General features: G+C 37.5%; 1 protein-coding gene across 1 annotated transcript in view; it reads left to right on the top strand.

Annotated features, from left to right (window-relative positions):
• The window catches only part of LOC148079687 (transmembrane protein 132C-like), a 158,396-nt gene that overhangs the window by 61,466 nt on the left and 80,845 nt on the right, over window positions 1–16,085 (top strand). The window contains exon 3 of the mRNA XM_087791342.1: window positions 4,877–5,801. Coding sequence (XP_087647468.1) covers window positions 4,877–5,801 — 925 coding nt within the window. The remainder of the gene's footprint in view (window positions 1–4,876; window positions 5,802–16,085) is intronic.

The raw sequence follows: 16,085 nt of genomic DNA, 5'->3' as shown, positions 1-16,085 counted from the left end.
AAAATTGTCAATAAATTGTCCAATAATTCAACTTTTTGTGAAGATGGATTGTTGATTTATTTTGACAATACAATCAGGAATTAATTTATATTACTCATCCTATAGTCAAAATTCGATTATTTTGAATGTATTAGGCTAAAAGTTACAACATATAAATGTCAGTTTACAGTTACAGATTGTTTTTCGTATCCATTAAAGGGATGACCCAACAAGTCAACATCTTCCACCTTAACCTATCTTTCCTTACCACATCCATGAAGTTAAACTCCCTCTTCTTCTTTTCTAACATTCATCGTCACACATTTCCACTGACTTTCTTCTACACGTTGAAAATGTAGGCAATTTCGCTTCCCTAATTCAGTCTAATCAAATGTGGCTTCAGCAGTTGGCAGATAAATGTCTGGATTCGTAATTCGTACAAACTTAGAACTCTGAAAAGCTAAAAATAGATATTCTGCAGCTCAACATTTATCAATAAAGAATAAACAGGAAGACACGCAGGGCTGTATCAGCAGACCAAGGAAGTAGTGACCTCTAGGAACAGGTGTTTCTTAAACGTGGCAGGAGTGATCACCTGCCATGTTTATGCTGTCTCTATGGAAAATTGCTCTAGATTTACATCCAGGGTTCATTTTTACTCTGCTGCACTTTTGACTGGACAATTGATGAGGAGCTGAACTAATGAGGTGAACTACGTTGTAATGATCTATCGCTGAACTTGTGGTTCCTAAATGGATATTTGGATGCTCAACCCTGTAAAGTAAATACTTTTCTTCTACAGTGCTGTAGCTTCATGTGGATGGGATGTCGATGGGGGAAAAAAAAAACACATTAAATGCATGACTCCAGTGGACCCCATGGATCACACAACATGAATATAACATCAAGACATTAAGTCCTGAACGCAACATCTGTCTAATGATGAGGCAGGGGCCGGCTTCAGCCGGGTGTTTGATATGTGATCAGACCGCTCGGTTGGCGTCCTGAGGGATCGACGGCGCCGAGAAATCTTCCAATATGAGTTTATAGCCAAGATTTACCACTGGGGTTAAGTTATGTGCACAAATCATATCCTTTTTCATTTGCAGAAACAGTCGAGCAGACGTGATTTACAAGTACAGTGGCTGCTTACAAGGACAACTTTGGGACACAAATCAATCTGGCTTTTGCCTCTCAACTGACGGCATACTACTGCTGTCTCGGAATGGACATTGCCTGAGTTGAATACATGTTTTTTTTTGCTGTAAATAGGAAGCTGAAGCTGACATAGTAAGATGTAAGATCTAGGACAGTGTGTCGCATCCCTCAAAGTAACGGGGAGAAAAAGAAAAAATCCATTGGCAACTACACCTGTGTTATCATTATTCATACGCTTACACTGAGATCTGTTACAAACCACTTGACATTCTGATGAATTCCAGTGACACAAACTAATATTGTCTGGTTATTTGTTATTGCTTTGCAGTGTCGGCAAACCGGGCACACAGATTTGAAGTGGTTGGTGCCAGAGTAGATGGAAATTAACACATTCATTGTTGTTGTCTAGAAATTAATTTGTCTATGTTAAGAAACATGTATCTAGATCAGTGGCAACTAAATGTTCTTGTCTGCCACATTTTAAACAGGTCATCTCCTGTCATCGCTGATCCCAAAGTTCCATGGATAGCTCCATGGCTAAATATATTTAAATGAAGGTTAAATGTTTACCTGTTTTAAAATCTGATATAATATCCCTTAAATAGAAAAAAAAATTAAACGAAAAGGATAATTAACAGTTGAACTAAATAGTAATTGAAGTAATAATATAAATAAAAAATTAAACATGATTTTTGACCTCAGGAGATCAGATTTATAATTTGACCTTTTGCACGACACAAAATAGACCTTAATAAACAGACCTTTACTTACATTTTGACTTAAGCCATTTTATACACTAGTAAATGCACTAGTAATGTATTAAGATTGAATTATGATAAAAGCCTTCCATATATATTATTTATCTTTTCACCTAGAGGGATCAGTAGTTTCCCAGCTGCCAGATATCCAGAGTAAAGTCACTTCTTATCAGAGTGAAAGTTGCCAGCTCAGATTCCCATCTTTTATATTATTGTTTTGCACATCGTTATCTGTAAAGAACATCATCTGAACATCGACCTCAAAGGTATTAAATCAACCTGCTTATTGAGAAGCATCAAGGATGGTCTGTCACAGCTGTAGTCTCCTTTAAACCTCCTACATTTCCCCTCTCTTGCCTTTTGTACAACCAATATTTATGCCTAATTTGCTTTCTGTCTGTTCGCAAACAACTCAAAAAGTAATTATCAGATTTAAATACTCATTATTGCTAACTATATAGTGCAAGCTTTCTTTCCAGCTTTCTACTGGGTTGTGCAACTAAGCTGTGCTATGACCAACTCTCAGTTAGCTTTATGTCTGTTGGAGATATCAGTGGTATTTTAAATGCTAAAAAGGTATCTAACTAGGCAAAAATACATTAATTTAGGGGCATTATATTGGCTTAACAAGTTCAATATGGGTATGGATAAAGATCTACCTTTTCTTTTTTTTAAATGAAGCAAATGTGTAAGTGCAAAAAGCCGCAGTTCATTGAGTTTTCACTTCAGATTGGCTAGGGAAAATAAGAAAGTAGGACTTTTACAGCATTAAGAAATTAATTTACAGCCTGGTTCAAAAATCAATGTCGGAACACACTGTACATAATCAAAAAATGTTCAATTTTTTTTCCTTTTCATAATGTTCCTGTTTCAGTTTTCCTGAATTAAAATGACAAGTTAATGCAAATCAGCCGCCCAATCATAACTCAACTGTCCTTCCACAGGTTCGCTTTAAAACTCTCATTCGATAACAATTATGTACAATCTATTGTATAAATGAGCTGCTTTGCAGAGGTCTGGTCTCATACAGTACATTTTTAATGGTGAACAAAATGCAAATTTGACTACTTTTGTACTTATTTTATTGGCATAGTAACTATCTTTAAACCAGAGCCAGGATAAATCAAATATTATAAACCGCAGTTAAACTCGATGATCAAACGCTAAAAGCGTCGGAGGGTACGGATACAAATGAGGCGACGTTCACAGAAGATTGCGAGTCAACATTTCGGATTCCTTTTCCCTGCTTAGTAGATGCGATCAAAGAAGCGTTTTCTGCCATAGATATTGTGTAAACCAGACCTCTGTAATTAGGTTCAGCTGCCGTTGTGTTTATCATTCGGACAGCCGACTAAATTGTCAAAGCTGGCGTGAAAACAAACTCTATTTTTCCAATAAGTTGGAATTCATTTAGCACTATAAACGTCTTGTGAAAACAAATGAAAGCCTTATTATCAACTGGGTTTGCAGTGAAACTAACATCATATGCTTGGCAAGGCATTAGCAGGCTGTTTTATAAGCAGGCTCGAACGTGTGTGACTGATTCCATTAGCTGGGCTATAAAGAAAGTTCATGGTGAGAGAATGACTTTTATTGTGTCTTTAGCCGAGATACAGATAAAACGTTACTGTATATTTTAATGTTCAGCTTGAGCAATATGTCATGTAAACTGTATTCATAGATCTTCTATAATACACAAACAAACAAGGTTAATTGATACGTGTGGATCACTGTCGCTTCTGACTCAAAGTTGCTGATAAACCATCCGAAAAAACTGTTAATTTTTGAACACTTCTTACCTGAATTGTTTTGTCAAGCTGCTGCTTGTTTGTCAGCGCATGGCTCCGTGTTATCCAGACATTGGTTCCTCGAGTGGCTCAGCACAAATCCCAGCTATGCCACATTTCCCACACCACAGAGGGTTTCAGGACAGAAAATCAATGAACGCTCATAGGTTTCTCCATCACTACAAATATCTCAGGCTTGATGGCAGATAAGAAGTGAGGTGGGGTAAATTTGCGGCGGCGAGAGGCATGTGGAGAGTGAAAATGGGTTGATTGTTGGTTTAAGGTGGATTGGTGTGAATGGGATTCACAAGGTCTTTGTGATTATCGTGTTTATCTGTCTGATAGCAAAACAGCTAGAACCATATGTTTGGATGACATTTTTTTAAACTAGTAATGAACAAAAAAAAACATAAAACAAAAACATTTACTATAATACTATATTCAAAACTTGATAAATGTGAAAACCCTACTTTCCTGATTAACTTGAACATACCAGCTGATGCTTTAAATGACACTATTCAAATCTTTACAATTCTTCATCTTGATCTTGTTTTAATGGATGTTGTAACGCTTCTCGTTCTTTCACAACTTACTATTTTAGAGGGTCTCTGCGTGTAAACTAGAGCCTTTTAACAATCATTGAAAAGCAGTAAGTCATCATGGCAATGTTTGAAAGTTGTTACTTTATAAAGTTCTCCCTTATCTAAAATCTCGGCAAACCAGAGGTTACAAGATCGGAGTCCATTATGACTTAATAATGGGCTTCACTTCCCCATTAGCCAGTTGCGATCATGCCCGCTTTGTACATACAATGAGTCCCTTGGAGGTGGAGATTGATGAGATTGATGAGGTGCGCTGATGTGGTTATGGTAAACAAGATTTTATCTCCAGAAAAAAGGGTTTTCAGTGGTAGGGGCTTAGGCACATTTTCTAATGACAACATTTCAAGTTAAAGAGAGTTTTTGTTTTACAAACAGACACTTGATGATGAGTACAATAAAGGTCCAAGAACAATTTATGACACACACCCATCAAAAAATGTATTTAAAAATATACATTTTCTTTGCCTCTAATGCTCAGTTACCAACCTTAACAAGTGTATTTCCTGCATTTGTATAGCAGATTTATCACTGCCTCACTGCTGATACACTTTATTTCGTAACTGATTTTTGTGTCTTACTTCTTTTTCCCTAGTGGTGGACACAAAGGTGATCCTGGAGGGCATTCAGAGATACGGTCCGACGCCCATCTATCTACCAGTCACCTACAGGATCCTAAACGCTGAGACCGCCTTCTTCCTACACGAGGCCAACCAGGATTTAATGAGGAACTCCAGCCTGCAGGCCCGCACCGAGTCCTTCTTCATCCACAAGGCGCGGCAGATGCCCTTCATCAACGCTAGCTACGGGCCATTATCCGTCCAGCAACCGGTCCCTCTGGAGCTACTCCAGCCCATGCCCGGGCCTTTCAACGCGCCGTCGTTAACTTCATCGTCGGAGTCGACATCGGCATCATCACCCCCTGTGTTCATGTTCAACTGGAAGGTCCACACCTATATCATCAGTGAAAGAATCCACCCAAGCTGGCCCAAGGTGCAAGTGCTGTTCTACATCGCAGGGAGGGACTGGGGTGACTACAGTGCCATCCACAAGATGCCTTGCATCAGAATGTTTGCCTTCCACGAGACGCAGGAAGTGCGGGGGACGTGTAGGCTCAAAGGAGAACTTGGGATTTGTGTTGCTGAGCTTGAGCCTCTTGCTAGCTGGTTCAGCCCGCCCACTGTCAGGCCAGGAAGGCAAAGGGTCTCCGAACAGGCACAGGGGACCCCAGTGGAGCTCTACTACATAATTCAAACCACGAACAGCGGTGAATGTAACTCTGAAGATACAAGAAAAAGCGGCCCCGTACATACCGATCAGCCAAGGCCGATCGGGTACTATGCAGGTCACAAGCCTATGCAGCGCATTGGGAGTGTCCGACTGTTTCAGCCGCTGTCGGAGCTGAAGCTGGACAATCATTTTGTGGTGATGATACCTTCCAAGCCCATCAGACAGAGGGAAACCATTTCAGCGTTTCTGTCCTTGTCTACACTTTCATCCGTGCAAATCTTCACCCTCAGGTGAGTTTTTTTTTGTGTTTCACAACATTTCCACAGTTCTAGAATTCATGCATTCATTGCATGTAGAATTTGCATGTAATGCAGTATTTATGCAAGAATTTACTCTTCCGGGTAGCTTGGTTAAACGCTGGAAAGTACTTGTTTGCTCTGGCTATAGAATGTGGTGGGATTTAATATTTAACCATTGTGTTAACTCAGGTTTAAGTCTACCCCAAGGCCCAAAAAACAAATGTGTTTTTGGTATCCCATGTGTTGGCTCTGGGTTAAGGTGAACAACTTCTTTGGCTTCCAGGAATACATATGCAGGTGGAGGTCATTCATCTTGACACAGAGCCATCACAATTTTATATGAAGCAACATTTCAAAAGCCTCATGACCAACACATTTACCCCCACTTTTTTTTCACCACTTTTTTAAAGTGTTAAAAAAGTGTGACTGGCAAAAGAACAATGTTTACTGCATAAATAATGAAAAGAAAAATGGTTTCTGCACGAATATATTTTTTGCTATTTTTCACATAGTTTCATTTTTTTATTTTTATATATATTTTTTCATAAAATTGCTTGAAACAACCGTCTAAATTTAAAAACCTTTCAGTTAGAATTTTTTTTTTTTATACTACCAACATTTTTTATAGTACTGAACCCCGGCCTGGTTGGTTTGGGTACCTCTTGTGTAGTGAACTATTTGTGATAAGTAGATAAAGGGTGGTTACAGAATTGGATTATAATTTTTTGATAATAGAAATAAGGCTTAAGAGGGCGGTAATTCTCACTTTAGTTATGTTATCAACTTGCTAACAAGAATTCAATTAAATTTATAAATCACTTAAGATTATACTTAAAAATATATATATGATAAAATATGTTATAGGGTGGTAAGGGTACGCTTCTCTTAGAACCTTTAAGATAGTAGAAGGTACAATCAAAGGCAATTGGTTAAAAAGTATAATTTCTAATGAATTTGTAAGGTGTTAATTATTTCTATTGTTACTGTTAATGCTTGCCCCTCTTCTTATTTTTCATCCTACTTTCTTGCACCGCACTGTTGAGTGCATACAAACAAAAAATAAATCAAAACATGCGGCTTGATATCAGACTTGCACTGCTAGTATTTTTCTCACCAGAATTTAAAAAACTGCAATATATTTTCCAAAAGGAATGAATGGGATGAGGTTCTTCTATTTCCTGCTCTGTTCACGTAGAAACACCATTCTAGCTTTAAAATGTATATTAAAGTCCTGAGTATTTTAGTTGTGTTTTAACTTGTTTTCTGTGGTGTATAGTTATTGAACTATGACCCTTGAATGATTTTAGAAAAATTAAGAAGAGTGGAGGTGGCCAACTGATAGTGAGATTCAAAATTTGCTCAGAAATGTTCTCTTTCTGTGACGATCCAGGCCACAAATTAGTCGTTAACATTAACGTTTACACTCATTTCCCGTTAACAATTAATGGTGCTTTTTTTCAAAGGTCAACATCTCTGGCATACTTTGACCGAGACACAACATTCAAGCTTTGAAATGTAGATAAAAGTCCAAATTATCAACTTGGGATTTTACTTTTTTTATACCTTTCATATTTTCTTCTCACGGCCCACTCTCGCGGTTTTCACGGCAGGGAATTGTCTCGTTAAATGTATGACTTTCAAGCCACGGTTAAATCGCCCATGTTTGTGATTAAAAATGAGTAAAAAGTTTAGATTCATCTTCACAGTGACATTGAAACATGCATTTCTTGTACACTTCATATACAGTTTGAGACGCACAAGCAAGAGAAGCAATAGGAGAACGGAAACATAAATGAGAGTTGCATAACAAACGGCCTTCGTCAGCACCATCTGCATCCTGGCTAATGACCTGTCCTCATCTAGCTGATGTAGGTTTGTCGTCAATCACTCCAGATTAAATGATTGTCACGTGCAGAAATATGAGCTCGCCTGTCTGTTTATAGCCAGATCTGAGCTATAAAGGTGCATGTTTCACTGTGTAAACTCTATTTTGACAGCTTGTTGGTGATCGAGTTCACCAGCTGACACATTAATTATGTCTTTGTGCTATTTATGAAGATTGTTTTGCGCATTCACCTTCAAAATTGCTTGTCTGAAGAAAAAAAAAAAACTCAAGGGGTGCTTCCATGCAAGATCAACAACGTTGTCATTGATTCATTGAGGGTTGTCTCACAAGAATTACTATTCAAAGTGACTGTAATTGCTTTGTGTGGCTCGATGCAAATGAAGGATTCGGGATATGCGTTTTTTCCCAGTGTTATGGTTGAGATCTAAATCATCAGATGAAACTGTTAGGAGTCTCAAAGTGGAGCTGTGACAAGAGGCGCTTGGAAATTTGTCAACCCTGGGTGAGCAGGAAATTTGCCAAAAAGCATCCTTGCCTTTTTTTCCCCCTCACACCCTAGTGATGATGAACTCCCTGTGAAATATTTGCGCTCACAGTGTGTGTTTATCACATTTGTCAGCATGTGCGTGAACTGGAACTTTGAAGGCAATTTCTTTGCTAAAGAGCAGCGATGTTAGATTCTGGCCCTTTACAGAACCATATTCTTCTCATGTTTTCTACTGGGTGACTTCAGATTTAAAATTCCACCAAAATACCTCATTAGACACAGAAAGTTTAGACCTTTGTGTGTTAGAAAAGCACAGACAGCCTATGAAAGACTGCAGACTTGCTAGCTTCTGTAAATGAACACTTAAAATTCCAAACTTCCCTCACACAGTAGCTTCTCACTTGGTCATTATAAATTGTTTCGATAATCAACTGTTCAAAATATAAGGACTTGCACTTTTTATCCATTATCACAAGATTTTTTTTCTGACTGAAAAGATAATCAGGTCTTCAATTATTATCAGAATTATTTTTGGGTTACTTACATTGTTTACTTACAATTTTGAATTTTAATTAAAATGTTTTAAAACATTTTCTCTTCAAAAAGTCCTTAATAGTCCAAAAACATACTTGTAAGGACACAAATAATCTTTCCGTCACATAAAAATGAAAAGTTTGCCAGTCGATGGTATTTTGACCGGGAATTTAGATATTTAAAAAACGCATACTAAGAAAATGGATTACATATATTTGTTGTACAAAGTTATGAAATATTGTACCACAATGTATAAATGGCTTCCTCTTGAATGACATGTCATTATTTTAATGAACCACTTTGAAATGGCTACTCAGGAGAAGATACAAAGTTTACTAAGACAATATGGGATTTGCAATAAACCATAATAGACATTTGTGATTGGCTGAAGGAGCTTAACTAAGGGCTCAATAGGTGTCGCCCTCAGTTTCAAAATGAGATGAGGTTTTATTATAAAGGTGTTTAAAGAAAAACATTATAGATTATAGCTTCATCACCGCATCACTAATGTACTTCTTTTCTCTTGAGTGATAGCCACTTTTAGGGGTTCATTCAAAAAAATGTAGAATAATTGGATGTCATTAAAACTTACCCATGAGTACGATGGAAAGTGCCAATTAATAAACCTTAACTATTGAAATTGTAAATACATTTCATATCCATAAGGACAGGCTTTGAAATCACATCTTTAACCCAAATAGCTGTTGGTATTGATGGTCTGATGAAGCTTCATGAAACGGTGTCATTCTTTTCAGAGCCCACTAGATGGCACTCTCTGCTATATAATAATTTGCTTTGAACAGGTATTCTTCTGAAACCTATTTTTGAGAACTCTAAAGACTATGACACTGCTTCACGAAGTTTCACCAGCAAAAGAATATTGATAAAATGTATCCAACTGGTACCACCGTTGAGCCAGGACGTGATGGGAGACACTGCATCTGCTCTCTGGCTTTGGAACATCTGGGTATTACTGTTTAATGGATGATGGCAGAATTGTTTTTGAATTCATAAAATGTCATTCATATGTTGCTCATCTTGATTGGATCTTTTCATAACTGACTCCTGCTTCAAATCGTTGGCTTCACGGACTGAGAGTTAAATTAAATATAGATACTCGGAATGATCGGACGTCCATGTTCCAGTTTCTGCCTCGAATCTCAGACGGAGCAACGGAGAGCTGATTTGGTGCGTCTGGTTCTGTGTCCATGTTTGCGCAGAGTCGACCGATGTTTGACTGCGCGCTGGTGTGGGTGTGTTTATGGACAGCTTACTTACAAGTAGCTCTGATCTTTTTCTCTCTCGGCGGCAAAGACATCATTAACTATTTACAGTGAGTTTCTCTCTCGCTTCTCTCCCCCATTATCTTCTCACTGTCTTTTAATCCATCTCGTCCTCCACAGCCTTTCTTGAGACAAAAGTATGCAAAGATTACTTTAGGACAGACTTTTTTTCACCCCTCATGTGGTACTCGTTAAACTTTCTTTAATTACTTTGAATATGGTTTTTTTCCCGCTTGTCTATTGATTTTCGCTTCTTTTGGATGTTGGTTGGTGGTCGAATGTCTGATGAAGGAGTTCTTGAGCTTTTTGATCTGGTATGATTTTTAACTACGAAAACAAAAACATTTATTTCAAAGAAACTTGTTTGGATTTCTTTACCTATGATCATGTTTCCGTGGGGATGGGAATCAGCAATCTAAAGTGTTCATGGAATGTCTTTTGAAGGTATAAAGTAGTTGCTCATCCGACTCAATTAAACATTTCATAAATATAAATAATTTAATAAATGCTTAAAACATTCATAGGCCACTCATCAGCATTCGTTCATCATCGCTCTACTCGTTCATTTTAGTCAAAATAAAGCCCAATTTTTCACTATAAAATGCGTTAAGGATAAAACACTTACAAGGCAAATGACACTGCACAACAAGTGGTTATCATTATTGACTTCAAGTGGAATATAAGCACCTTTGATCAACCCCTGAATTATGATAGGCAGACCATTATTGGCAGCAATATTTTTTGAATAAAAAGAAAAATACCCTCAGAAAAAGAGGGAACAGAAACGCCTTAAAACTAACTGTACTAAAAAGAGTCCATACCTCCATCATCCAGCTCTATTCCACCCATATTCTGATTTTCACACAAAATGATTAACCAATATTTTGTAACCTCTGAATAAGAGATTATGTGGAATGAACACTTAACTAAATTTCCGTTATCTGTGGAGTTTGTTGCAAAAACATAGTCTTATTTTAGTATTCAGATAAACCGTTGGTGTGTTTGTGTATATGAATGTGTGTATCCGTGTGCCCTGTTCAGCCAGCCCCCCCATAAATCAGCAAAAATGAATGAATTTGGAGAAAATTTAGATGATGATGATGACTTATTTGCCATAGTTTTGTTATTTCCAAACCTTCATCTTCTCCAAACAAGCAGAAGAAAATAAATAAAAAAAAAAAATAGTCACAAAACTTGACTGACTTGACTGAACCGAAAAAAAAAAAAAAAAAAGACTTGAAAGAAGGAAATAGTTTTAATGAGTGGTTTCAATACAATCTTTTTTTTGGTTCCTATTTTACCCCATGAAATCATGTGGGGAAGCCTCTTATTGGGGTTATAGACTATTTCAGTCTATACTGTTGCCTGTATTTGATAGTTTGGTTTTTAATTTCGGAAATATCATTGAAATTATCACTCCAATTTAAATGAGCACCACGGGGCAACCAGGGCAGTAGTAAAAGGTTCAGATTGTGCTTAAGTTTAGGCAAAATTTCATTAAAAATGACCCTGGAGTCAAGTCATTATGTCAACAGAGACAGATAAGCGTTGACAAAGATGTGGACTCCTTGGCAGTGGTAGTAATATAGAAGAAAAGTTTTGATTTCCACACACATACACCACACAAAAAAAAGTGATTGATTTTAAAATTCCAAAAAAAAATAATAATGAAGGTGAATCTTTTTTCTCTTTCTGTTCCCATCTTAGAACATCAATCGACAGTTCAGAGACGTACTGATGGACAGAGCCTCAACTATCATTCCATGTGAGAAATAAACCGAACGCGTTAGCAAAACATTTTTAAATTTTAATACGAAGGATTGACTTTCTCAGGAGTGCAGTGATGTGCTGGCTCCAGCACAACAGAGTCTGCCAAGAAAATCCTGGCAAAACATAAAAAATGTAACTCGATTAACACCTTTTTTTTTTAAGAAGATTCACAATTTATTTAAAATCTTCTCGATTTCATTTCTGAACCACAACCATGAAGCACAACATGCTTGGTCGAAGTGTCAGATTCTCTGTGTCGTCATCATCAACCATAGCTAATTAAATGAAGTCTAATTACAGGTAATTACAGGTGCAGAAGATCATCATGCAACGCTCATGTGCAGTCATGAATATGCACATGTATCTCGGCACACCGGTGCAGGCGTGAACCTGCTGCCTGCCGACTGTAAAGTCATGGTGTGTTTGTCATGCTAAAAGCTCCCAGTGGAGTCGGTAATTCCCTGCTCCCTGCCTCATTAGCCAAGGAAGGGATCTTTGTAACAGGTTGGAAAAGGTTCTCCAGCTACCCCTTATTCAACATGCAAATGAAAACACAATTTCCTCCTGAACAAATTAACAGGCTTTTCAAAAGATAAATTGCCCCAGCTGTATTGTAATTTTGACTAAACAATCCGACAAATTTGCGAAGATCGTCCCTTGTGGGCGAAACTGCTCGTGAATGCAGATGAGTTTCAAATATCTGCATATGCAAAGGTATAAGTGTGCGATGTTTTGTGCTGGGCTGGAATATAATTGAGGGATTTGGCAGGTTTGTCAGTTTTTAACACAGTCTAACTCTTCAACTTTTGTCTGTGGATGTTATTTGGTCCACGACTTTAACATCACCGGAGTCTGGTCTCTGACATGACTGAGGTTTACAGCTTACTTTAATGGCCGTTGTTTCCCCGGAAATATCAGGCTGGAGAAAAGGTTTTTGATAAAGACGTTCTCCCACGAGTTTACTCTTTATCTTGACGCACTCCTCTGTGATTCGGCTACCGCGAAAGGTCACCCAAGATGAGTTTGTCTCTTTTCTATTTCCATTTCCGCACTCTTCCTCGTATTTCATCTGCTGCGTCTTTAACCTTATCTGCCCAGCTTTCGCCTGCTCATCTGTCCACGCAAATATTAAGGCTTTTGTACACATTAGGAAATCCACTCTTGTATATATATTTTGAGATAAACAGCTGTAGTGTGCTGTATTCTACAAGTTATACATTCTTATAAGGTGAAATCTCCGGAGTGATTCCAAATAATCAAAACAAAACACAATAAAATATATACTTAAAAGATAACACCGAGAACGAGACAGGAGTCTCAGAAAATCAGTGAAAATCCTGCACGAATAAAAATTTCTTAAGATGTTTCTTGAAGGAGTCAGTAGATCCAACAAACAAGAAGGAAGAGGAAGATCGTTCCAAAGCTTAGGAGCAACCGTCTGGAAGGATTTCTCTCCTCTGGTCCTGAACCGTGTTCAGGAACCATCAGTAGATTCGGATCCACAGACCTCAGAGCCCGAGCTGGGGTGTAAGGCTGGATCAGATCACTGATGTAAGGAGGAGCCTGACCATGAATAGCTCTGAAAGTGAGAACCAGAATTTTAAAGTTGATCCTGAAAGAAACTGGCAGCCAGTGAAGAGATTTAGGATCAGAAAAATGTGAGTTCTTCTACTAGAGCAGGTCAGAATTCTCGCCTGCAGTTGATACATAAAACTGCAGCGGGAATTCTGACCTCTCTGACAGCTCCTTCTTGTTAAAAAAAAATGGTAGTTATAATGGTCTAAAAAATGTGTGAATATTTTAGGCATATTTTAGTCAATGAACACTGCTAAGATTTTAGTCTAGTTCTTATCCAGGAACTTGCAGTTTTTTCTAGTTATTACCAACTGAAGTTACAAACACTTTTTCTTAGGCAAAATCATTTTATAATGTCAAACAGTCTTGTTATTCTGTAATTATAAGAGTCAGTGCATCCATTTTTGACAAGGTTTACCATTACCTTAAAGATGTACGGTCATTTTAGATATGATACATTTAACAGGACCAGACTTCTGTGCCTTTTTGTCAAATCATAAGGAGCATTTTATTTGAGTATTTTTTTTTTTTTTTTTCCTCAGATGTGTCTTCATTGTTTTCTTTCAGATGTGTCTTCACGTTACTAAACTCTAATCATGGTTGTTGATGTCATTTTTTACTTCATTATATCTTAATACCCATCGTCAATCATGGGTCAGGGTCAATCATATTTATATCTGCATATTTCAAATTAAAACGATTGGTAAAACGTGCATAAATGAATAAATGCCAAATCTAATAAAATTGTCAAATTGAAACTAATGAAAAAAATCAAATTGTCATTTCTAAGCTCAAATAAGTTTAATCAGAAAGATCATTTTTAATTATCATATTATCACATTTTCCCTAAAGGTATTCTCCTACTAAAGAGGGGATTGGATTGCAATAGTCAGGCATGACTATTGAAATGTGTTTTGTCGTGATGGACTTATGGCGCTTCACGATGCAGTGTCAAAAGTTATAGAGCTCAGTAGGTGGTGGAAATGATCGAATCAAAGCGATTTTATAGCTAAAAGTTCCGTCTAGTGGGCTCTGAAAATATTAATAATACTATTTCATGAAGCTTTATCAGGCTACCTGTAATTTGTGCTGTAGAAAACCTGGACCAAAACTTTCTCTTTATAATGGGTCTTTTTTAGAGCTTGAATTCGCCACACCTTATTTACTCCTGGAGTCTTAATGCATTCTGACCATTTTTCCATCACACTTTTGGCTACAGGTGCTATTACTCAGTGGCTGATGAAGCTTCATGAGGCTTCAGTCACTAATGCAGACGGCTTTATTGAGGATCATCTGAATATTATACCCTTTAATCGTCATGAACGGAAAATAATTGACTTAATACAAAGCAATTATTGTCCGTCGTGTGATGCTCAGTACGAGACTTATCCTCGAATCTCTCACTGGTGTTTCCACTGACGGTCCTCATCAGCTCTCGGTAATTAGGTGCTTACATCCCGGGGACAATGTTCACCGTGCATATCCGTCTATCCAACGGACCACACTATGTTACCGAAGCAATCACCAGTTGCCGGCAGCAAACCATTTAAAACCTCGTACTTTCCACCACAACGATTTTCTTTCGTTACGTTCTTCTTTAGTTTGTGTAAATTGATGCACGTATCGAACCGGGTGGAGGACGGGGGATGTATTGTTCTGCCCCAATCTGGCTGCATATTTTTCCCGTCTGGTTCATCGCTCAGTCCGCCTACCTTTAGAAGTGATTGCATGTCTCCAGGGATATTTGTGGTCGCAGCGCTCCGCAGAAGGTCCCGCGAATGTGCCGGACCGTTCAGAGTGATACATGCCTCCAGGATTTCAGGGGTTCTGACTTAATCAGAGACTTGTTTTTTCTGCTTTGAACCTTCATGCTTTCATGCTTCTTGTATGAGGAGAAAGAAGGAATCTAGCGAGGATTCTCCCGGGAGAGGGTGACTTCATGCTAACTTCAGGTGAAAGAGGCGAAAAATGTTTATTAAAGTAGTTTTAACCGGTTCCTTACCTTCATATGATTTTAATTTAAACCTGGTACAAGTGATGTTGGATCTATTTTTATTTCAGCGTAAATCCACTTCTAGGCGACACAGAAAAGAGCTGGTCGGGGTAAAAACATGAACAATAATTAATTTAATTGTTATTTTACTATTTTCTTGTTTAACAAATATAATTATATCGTTATTTCTAACTTAAATAAAATTGCTGTTTCAAATAAAACAACTACAGAAACATTTGTGTTACAGGAAAGTTTCTACGAAGATTTTGGCAGAGTAGTGAACCCTAAAAAAGATATTTGGTTGAAAATCTTTTTTTTTTATCGTAATTACAATGGTTAAATACACAACCTTCTCTTAAGAATGTACAATTTCCCTCTGAGGAAAGAACTGTATCGGTCACAACTTGCTGTCCAACCTAATGAACCTTAATTAATAATTATCCGAGAGGCAAGAACAAAACACACTGAAATTAATTACAGGTCTTCAATGAAGCATAATAAGGTCAGTGTTTTTCCCTAATGTCTTATCTGAGTAAAGAAGGTACGAGTCATTTAAAAGATACTCTCACACCTTTTCATTTTCAACTTATACCAAGAAATGATTAATGGTTAACACCTGTGGTTAAGCAGATCTAATAACACACTCAACAAACTAGCAAAGTGAATTTATATCTGATTTTTTTCAATTTTCTAGACCAGCTAGTCTAGATATTAATACAATCAGTTATTAGCTCCCTTTACTTCCCATCAGTATACAGAAAATAAAATAAAATAAAAACTGTTGACA

The sequence above is a fragment of the Callionymus lyra genome, chromosome 5, assembly GCF_982586985.1.
Source record: "Callionymus lyra chromosome 5, fCalLyr1.hap1.1, whole genome shotgun sequence".
Classification (NCBI taxonomy): Eukaryota; Metazoa; Chordata; class Actinopteri; order Syngnathiformes; family Callionymidae; genus Callionymus; species Callionymus lyra.
This window is presented reverse-complemented; position numbering and strand designations above follow the sequence as displayed.